The 9165-nt window shown below is 33.7% G+C and overlaps 2 protein-coding genes across 3 annotated transcripts in view; both read left to right on the top strand.

Moving 5' to 3' along the window:
- LOC117180893 (histone-lysine N-methyltransferase SETD1B) overlaps nucleotides 1-9165 on the top strand; it is a 436186-nt gene that overhangs the window by 365464 nt on the left and 61557 nt on the right. The window lies entirely within an intron of this gene.
- On the top strand, nucleotides 2004-3050 carry LOC117180894. Its single transcript, XM_033373487.1, has 2 exons — nucleotides 2004-2318; nucleotides 2398-3050. The coding sequence occupies exons 1-2, from the start codon at nucleotides 2065-2067 to the stop codon at nucleotides 2447-2449; spliced, it is 306 nt and encodes a 101-aa protein (XP_033229378.1). The 5' UTR covers nucleotides 2004-2064; the 3' UTR covers nucleotides 2450-3050.

The raw sequence follows: 9165 nt of genomic DNA, 5'->3' as shown, positions 1-9165 counted from the left end.
ACGGGTTTTTGACCCTTTTAGGTTAGAATATCTCGAAAACTGAGGGTGATGGAATTTTTCTGAGGTCAGATTCGGATTCAGCGCAGCAAAAACCTTCGAGTAATACCTTGGTATTAACCTTGGTCTGGTCTCTGGTTCTGAGAATTGTTGGCCTGTGTTATTGATAACAATGGATGTTTTTAACTTATCAAATATTTGTGACACTAGCAGTCATTTGACTAACAGCTTAAAACATTTCTGGTGCGAAAAATTTGTTTATCTAATTAGTTTATAGAAATTTAAATTGTTAGCTTTATAAAATAATAATGAATATGAATGAATATTATTAATAAGTCGTTCTGGCGATTGAAGGAAATTGTAATTTGAAAAAATCTCAAAATTTAATATTTTGCCACAAGAATTGTTTATAACAATGTTTATTATAATTGTGTAATGAGTTTTTTACCGATAATAAGACTATTTGCTAATTTGTCCACAAAATTTGTTCATAACAAATAAATTAAATAACGAACAAATTATTTATATTTTATGAGTCCTTAAACATTTATTTAAGACAATATAAAATTGGCCAAATTAGTTATTAAAGCGTAAACAAATTGTTATGCACAAAATTTCAGTTTTTCCTTAGTTTGAGTAAAAAAATGATAAATGAACAAGTACAGGAGACAAAGGTTCGGAGCTTCAAGCTTTTCAGAATTTAATGAACTTTAATTTATAAAAAAATTCAAAATCGAACGAAAATTGAAGGCTCTGGACTTTTTTCAACGAAAAAAGTGCATTTCGTCTCACAGAGTGTCGCCCGCCAGCCTGTAAGATTTGAAATGTATTCGTTCAATACTGTTTCGAAATGCCAATATGCCATTTTCGCAGGGCACACGACCCTTTGAGAATCAGTTTTAAAACCAACACACAATCTATGAACTAACGTTTGACTAAGAACACATTTAATATACCATCGTAAAAGCGATCCTCTACAAAAATTCTATAAAAAACCATGGCTTTTTGTAATTTTGCATCTTTTTAAAAATTATCTAACAATTGAGATTTTTTATGATCTTTTTTTATATCTTTATAAATATTTCACACGTCGCGCAAAAAATCAATAAAATTTTAGGAATTTTTTGTAGCAAGCTATATTTTAGAACATTTTTCTAATTTCTTATTATTACGACATTAATAATTTGTTAACAATTGTTCAGTTTCGTTAGCCTTATATTTTGTTGTATTTTCATATTAATTTAATTGAACCACAATTAACAAGTCCTAATTGATTTTTTTACAGGGGGTAATGCTCCTAACACTTTTATTCGTTGGAAGACTACATATGCGTGGTTGTTATTAAATTCACAAAATAAAGCAGTTTGTAGCGTCTGTTCCGAAGCAGTAAATAAACATTTAATTCCGTCAAGTTATATGACGTCTCGAAACGTAAACTTGGAAAAACGCCGACATACTTTCCAGACACATGAGAGAAGCGCATTGCATCGCCTTTCGATAGAAGCTAAAGCAAGTTAAGGAGAAACCAACGTTAGAGCGCTTCTTGCAACAGCAAAGCAAATGGAAATGGAAAAAGCTCGAATAGCTTTAACTAAGATATTCACTACAGTCATATTTTTAGTTAAACAGGGACTGGCTTTAGGAGGAATTAATAACGACGAGCGCTCTAATCTTTTGGAGGCATTGCACATGAGAGCAGAAGATGTTCCAATACTTAAAGCCTGGCTTCGTCGAACGAATAATGTTTGGTTACATTTTGACATAATCAATGAAATGATTGACAGGATCGCCAATGAAACAGAGCGATACCATGTCGAAATAGTCAATTCGGTCACCTATTTCGCTTTAACTCTTGATGAAACTTCGGATACTTCCAGATAAGAACAAGTCTGCATTTGCTTCAGAATCGTAACGGACGATTTGGCAATTAGATAAATTTTGATGTGGTTTTACGAAACCGACATTACAAAATCAGAAACGCTATTCAATATTGTAACTGACGTCCTCCTTCGATATAACCAGGATATTAAAAACTTAAGAGGCCAGTGTTACGACGGGGCTAAAAATATGAGTGCCTGTTCATCTGGTCTAAAGGTTCGCATAAAAGAAGTAGATTCTAGAGCTTTTTTTGTGCTATGCAGTCCACATAATTTGAACCTTGCTGTTCAAGATTCAATGGAAGATGTACAATGTGCTCGAAGTTTCATCGGTGTCACAAAACACATGATAAATTTTATACGCGATTCGCCAAAGAGACTTGCTTGGTTCCGACACTTACAGTCTACAGAAAGCCCTCAATTATCTCAATTTTGTCCAATAAGGTGATTTTATAAATTGTAATTATGTAAATTTATGAATCATTTTAATTGATGTGTGGTTTCAATAATATTTTATTTTCAGGTGGTGTTTGAGAATAAATTTTCGCCTGACAATTCATGCCGAAGAAAATTAAGCAGCTGCCATGACAGCAGGGTTCCTTAAACAACTCCAGAGTTTTGGGTTCTACTTTTTGCTTACCGTAATGATTGAAATCTTCCACACAGTCGAAGTACTGAATAAGGATTTGTGGATGTACAAAGCATCTGGATTTAGAAGAACCCGAAGTACCTCGATAACGAAAAGGTTCACAACGGTTGGAAACGGAAGGCAGTTCACATATATTTTCTACCTCTGAGAGCTACTACAGGAAACCATTTTTCGAAATTTATGATCAGGTCTTAAGCTCGATAAATATTCGCTTTACATCTGAAACAATGGAACTTCTGAACTCATTTGAAAACTTTGTGATTGGTCAGGAAGGCTCTAGTGTTGATGAGATTATAAGATTTTATAAAGAGGATGATTTCGACCCAACGAAACTACATTTACACCGTGATATATTTTCATACATAATTGCAGTAACAAATGTGAAACTCGAGTGCCTGAAGGACGTAGTTACTTTTTAAAATGATAATGTTGAGATTGGTAGTCTTCTTATAGAGTGCAAAAAACTGATAAAAGTTTCTATTAACCATTCCTACTAGCACTTGTACGAATGAGCGCTCATTCTCTGCGTTAAAACGTCTGAAAACGTATTTAAGATCCAAAATGAGGCAAAAGCGGCAAAATAATCTGGCGATATTACATATTCACCAAGATTGTTTGAATAAATTAGATTTAAATACAATTATAAACGCATTTATCTGCAGAAATGATGTACGAAGAACCTTTCCTTTAAAAGAAACACAAACTAAAATAACATTTTTACCCCCCCCCCCCCTACAAATTCCATACATACAAAATATGGGCTGCGCTGACCTTGTGGACTATTGAATCTAAAGAAATCAATATCGGGGACTGGTGTCTTTTTCAAACAGTTGAGGGCGACAACTGTATAATAGGTCTTGTTCTTGGTTCTGCCTATTCTACTGGTAAAACTTGGAGAAACATAGAGTAATCCAGAATTTTTGCTAGGATCAGATGTAACACGAAGTCTATTGGTGTCCTCTGTCATGGTTTAATGTAGATAGCAATGGTAATTCTCACTTCAAAATCAGGGTAGGGTGAAAATGCTAAAATTAATCGCATCGTTTGAGCTGAGGGAGAAAAATTTGTAGGATGATATCCCAAGAAACTAAAGAATAGATTTAGAAGTATAATATCTTCTATTCTTATTATTGTCTTAAAATTTAATTTTTTTGACTTTTATTGAGTATTATTTTGGATTCAATTAAATGCACTCTTTTTTTTTTTTAAATGTTGAACATATCAAACCTGAGCTTTCTTTAGTTTGTATCAAATATATCTATTATTATCTTTTTCAATGAAGGGAAAAATATTGTGGTGTTTAAAACGTGTGAAAATCAAGAAAAAACGAGAAAAAGTCACACACCAAAATAATAAAAAATTTCTGAATCTCGAAAGAAATTTTCTACTGAAAAAGCAGGATTATAAAATATGCCTTTGGTTTAAATTGAAGAAATTTCAGGTTCAGCATATTAATCTTTTTTTTAACATCTACATATAAGTTAAAAAAATGTTTTTCGCAGGTTTTCAAACAATTTTAAATTGAGAAATATCTTTTGAAGCAATAGCAAAATGATCGTTTTATTTCAGGAAAAAAATTCCTGCCGTTAAACGGCAAAATAGACAATTTTAAACATTGAAAGTCGTATTGTTGGAAAATTAAAAATAAAGAAATCCAACGCTATCATATTCAATTTACTAAATTGATGAATAAATGAAAACAAATTTTAATTTACAAAATTATACCATTTTCAGACTTTTTATGTCAGAATCAATGAAAATTAAATTAATTAAATTTATTTCAAGTCATACAAAATTAATATCATTTCAATTGTTATTTTTACATAAAAATCTGCATTTCTTTTAGAATCTTTTGAAATATGCTCCTATAACTATTTTTTCAGAATAAAAAATTGTTTTACATTTTTCCAGGTATCTTAAGAAAATTTCTGTATAATCTATAAATCTTTCAATACCCTTGAAGCTTTTTAAAATGTTAAAAACTCTACATTTTGCTTCGACTTTTTTGTAAGTATTCCAAATTTCCAGAAATTATTTTGAATTATTTCAAAGTTAAATAAATTGCCTTCAAATATTTCAGATTTGTCTTTGACAATTTTCGAAATCCTTTGAAATGTTTTGAAATATTCTCTTGAAATTAATTATTCGAAATAAAAAATCATTTTCAATTTTCATAGAAATATGATTATTTTTTTTATGCTTTTAAAGCCTTTTTAAATCCTCAAACACCTTTTAAAAATGTTTTTGAAATTTTTAAAACTCTTAATTTTTCTGTTAAATTTACTGACAATAAAAAATGTATAATTTTTTAATTGTTATTTACATATACAAATTTAATTATTTTACTTACAAATTTAAAAACTTAAAAATAGAATAATCACAACTGTGACATACAAATTTTAAGCTTAGCTGTATTAAGCGATTTAAAAGCAATTATTTTCTCTTTTTTCTGACATGAGTTTGAATGTCAACTCTCAAAATTGTTCCCTTATTTCAAACATTGCACAACAAGTGCTCTTAATGCATAAAATCACAATGCAAAAATTCATAAGCGGAAAGTTAAGTTATTGTATGATTGATATTTATTATAGATTTATATTTATTAAAGACTATAAAATATGTAAAGCGTTATTCTTAAATGACTCGTATGTTAAAAATAATATATTAGGGAAATTAAATTAAAATATTTTCATAACCCTAAATAAGTAAGTTAAAAATTTTTTTTCGCAGACCTTCCTCCACATTAGGACTTTATCATGATTTTATCATGACATCATGACTTTATCAAAATCAGAAACTAACCCTGATCTTAATTCCGTCTAGGTTTTCAATATATATGAAATTTGAGATTAAAATAATAACCTCGCAGGGACTTAAATTTATTCAAAAAATCAAATTTCTAATTCATACAAGCTTCACCTTTTCTGATTATATTTCGGTTGTCGATTTCTAACGTTTCCAATTATCATTATGATTATACTGTAATTTTAAACATTCAACTTAAAATTAAGTTTAATTACACAGGGCCACAAGTTGAAATTGACGTGGAGCATCTTTCAGCCTAGTTGACCTTTATGTTTTTAGGGTCACTGATCACGAACCCGGTGTCCATATGACCCCATCATATTTAGATCAAGGTCAAATGAAGGTCAACCACCTTAATTCGAACGGCGCAATTTTTTTGACCCCGGATTCTGAAAGAGCGGAACATTTTACGTCCGAATACGTCTTGACCTGTTTGTATAACCGACCTCTGAAGGTCTTTTGGAGGTCATCTAGAGATAAATTCCTTCTTTTAATCTTTTCTGATTTCTTAGCTAGGAACGGGTCTCGAACTAGTGGACCTTTACGTTTTTGGAGTCGCTGATCACGATCCCGGTGTTCGTATGACCCCATCGCGTCTAACTCAAGGCCAAATGAAGGTGTAACACCTTAATTCAATTGATGCAATTTTTCTGACCCCAGATTCTGAAAGAGCGGAAAATTTTACGTCCGAATAGGTCTTGACCTGTTTGTAGAACAGACCTCTGAAGATCGATTGGAGGTCATCTAGAGGTCAAATCCTTATTTTAATTTCTTTGCTGATTTCTTAGCTAGGAACGGGTCTCAAACTAGTGGACCTTTACGTTTCCCGTTGTCCATATGACCCCATCACGACTAGGTGAAGGTCAAAAGAAGGTCAAGCACCTTAATTTGATTGATGCAATTTTTTTGATCCCGGATTCTGAAAGAGGGGAAAACTTTACGTCCGAATACGTCTTGACGGGTCTCGAACCAGTGGACCTTTATGTTTTTGGGGTCGCTGATCACGATCCCGGTGGATGTGATTTCGTGAAATGATAGGTTCAGAGTCTAAAATAAGAAATTGCATGAGTTAATGTTTAATTTCAAGCTTGAGTGTTTACATTCAACCGACTTTAAAAATCAGACCATGGGCCTATCATTTTACGAAATCACATTGAACTGTTGAGAATTTTCACGGTAAGGGATGACCTTAGATTTGACCAACAGGGTCATTCTCTAGGTCAAACAGAGGCCAAGATTTATTACTTATGTAATATGCTATATAAGAAGGGACATCGTGAATCGACATTTTTTGTGCCTGCTCCCAGGGCACCTCCACGTGGTGACGGGCAACGGGTCACCGGCGAAGTCCCTGGGTGAAGGCGTTCAAGTCGTCATGGCAGACACAAAAAAAGTAGCCGTGCGATACAGGGACTCGGAAACCCAGTGTCAGCGATTGGAAAAGAAGAAATAGACATTTGTTTCTCCTACGATCTGGCGAGAGCCAAAAGATCATGACATTGATTGCTATTTCTGCTTGACCAATAGATTTGGATAAAATATAAAGAATAATTCTACAATATTATATTCATCTGTTCAATCTGTGACTCATGCTGTTTTATTTAGCATTGAACAGGTTGCAAGTAAACATCAGATATTTACTGACGAAGTCTCTTTTAAAACAGAAACTAATGATACAGATAAAAGAATGACATTTGAAGCATTCGAAGATCAGCAAAATGACGAGCTAAATGGATCGCAAAAATCAGAACATGGTCAGCCCAGAAATTGTCATGGTTTTACTCAAGACGAGCTAAGTGGCTTGGTTCGAGACGCAAAACTTTCGAAAGAAATTTCCGAACTTGTAGGTTCTAGATTAAAAAAGAAGAATTTTTTAGCTCCAGGTACACGAGTGAGTTTTTATCGTGATCGAGATCGCTCATTCCGGAAATTCTTCTCTAAAGCAAAAGGCTTGGTTTATTGCAATGATGTTGAAGGGCTGATAAATGAGTATAAAAGAGTTGAATATGTAGCTAGTGACTGGCGACTATTTATTGATTCATCAGTGAGGACTTTGAAAGTTGTCTTACTTCGCAGTGGAAAACATATATGCCCCTATACCGGTTGGTCATTCAATAACCAGTATTTTATTAGGTCAACAAAGCGGAAACACAAAGTATCCATGTTTTATTTGTGAGTGGGACAGTCGTGCCCGAGAACAACATTATGTGAAAAAGGAGTGGCCACTCAGGCAAGAATTAACTCCAGAATCTATGTGCATAACACAAGAGAGTCTCATTCCTAGTCATAAAGTCATCCTTCCACCATTGCGTATCAAACTCGGCTTCTTTAAATACGTAGCTTATCAAAGCAATGAGGGTATCGGAGAGCGATGCTTTCATGTGTATATTTGAGAAATTTCCCAATATTACTGAAATAACAACCAATTAAGGTGTTTTCGATGGTTCCCAAATAAGGGAACTTATGAATGATGATGATTTCGAAATGAGAATGACAACTAATGAGAGAGAAGCTTGGAGTAGTTTCAAAGAAATTCAAAAAAAAATTTTGGGAAATAACAAAGACTCTGATTACAAGAATATTGCTAACAGACTGTTGGAAAACTACCGAAAGTTGGGATGCTTAATGAATTTCAAGATCCATTTCCTCCATTCCCACATTGATTGCTTCCCTGAAAATTTGGGGGACTTCAGCGATTCCATTAAAAGAATCCATTCTTCCAACCTAAATAATCTCGTCATATAACATCTGAACTCAAATTTTAAATAAAAATTTGCTTCAACACTCGAAATTTTTTCCATAGCGCCAAAAATCCTTGAGAAATGAGCGGAATCAGCACAGATACACACACACACAGACACATATAGGGATACACGGATCCATACAATGACTCAGATTGTACCCCATACGCAAAAAGACATACGCCCACACATACAAACGGGCCCACGTAAGTTAACACATATCTACTCGCAGACACATACATCACATACATATACACATAGGCATAGATAGGCATACACAGCACCTACATAAACGCCCAGATACCCACGAGTCTACGCACAGTACCAACATATACGAATAGACACACAAAACAGAATCAGGGGTGTCATAAAAATTATATCATTCGAATAACGGAGTTTGACCTTGATTTGACTTTGATCTAGACGTGATAGGGTCATATGGACACAGTGATCTTGATCAGCGATCCCAGAAACGTAAAGGTCTACTGGTTCGAGCCCCGTTCCTAACTAAGACATCAGCCGAGAGATTAAAAGAAGGATTTGTCCTCTAGATGACCTCCAAACGACCTTCACAGATCGGTTCGACAAACAGGTCAAGACGTATTCGGACGTAATTTTTTCCGCTCTTTCAGAATCCAGGGTCAAAAAATTGCATCAATCGAATTAAGGTGTTTGACCTTCATTTGAACTTAATCTAGATGTGATGGGGTCATATGGATACCGGGGTCGTGATCAACGACCCCAAAAACATAAAGGTCAAATAGTCTGAAAGATGCTCCATCTCAATTTCATCTTGTGGCCCTGTGCTTTCAAGCCCTTAAACTTTTATGGTATGCATTTTGAATAAATTTTGAATTTCTCTTATATAGATTTTAAAATTTTTCATTTACTACAAAAATGCTTCTGAATGAATTATAATAAAGTTAATAACAAGTTAATTAATGTAGGGAAAAATATGCTCATATATATATATTTGGCCCGCAGTGCCAAACCACCTATCTCACTGTTGTGAGACGTGGTTGTGGCTGAAATTTTACCGCGATTTCGCTGGAAGCGGGTGCAATTTTTCAGATTAGCACCCGCTCCCGGCGAAATC

This window comes from Belonocnema kinseyi, chromosome 9 (assembly GCF_010883055.1).
Source record: "Belonocnema kinseyi isolate 2016_QV_RU_SX_M_011 chromosome 9, B_treatae_v1, whole genome shotgun sequence".
Classification (NCBI taxonomy): domain Eukaryota; kingdom Metazoa; phylum Arthropoda; class Insecta; order Hymenoptera; family Cynipidae; genus Belonocnema; species Belonocnema kinseyi.
This window is presented reverse-complemented; position numbering and strand designations above follow the sequence as displayed.

Coding starts and splice junctions, on each gene's coding strand:
- LOC117180894 (XM_033373487.1), top strand. CDS start 2,065: ATGAGTGCCTGTTCATCTGGTCTAAAGGTTCGCATAAAAGAAGTAGAT. Junction 2,319..2,397: donor TCTCAATTTTGTCCAATAAG/GTGATTTTATAA, acceptor TTTTATTTTCAG/GTGGTGTTTGAGAATAAATT.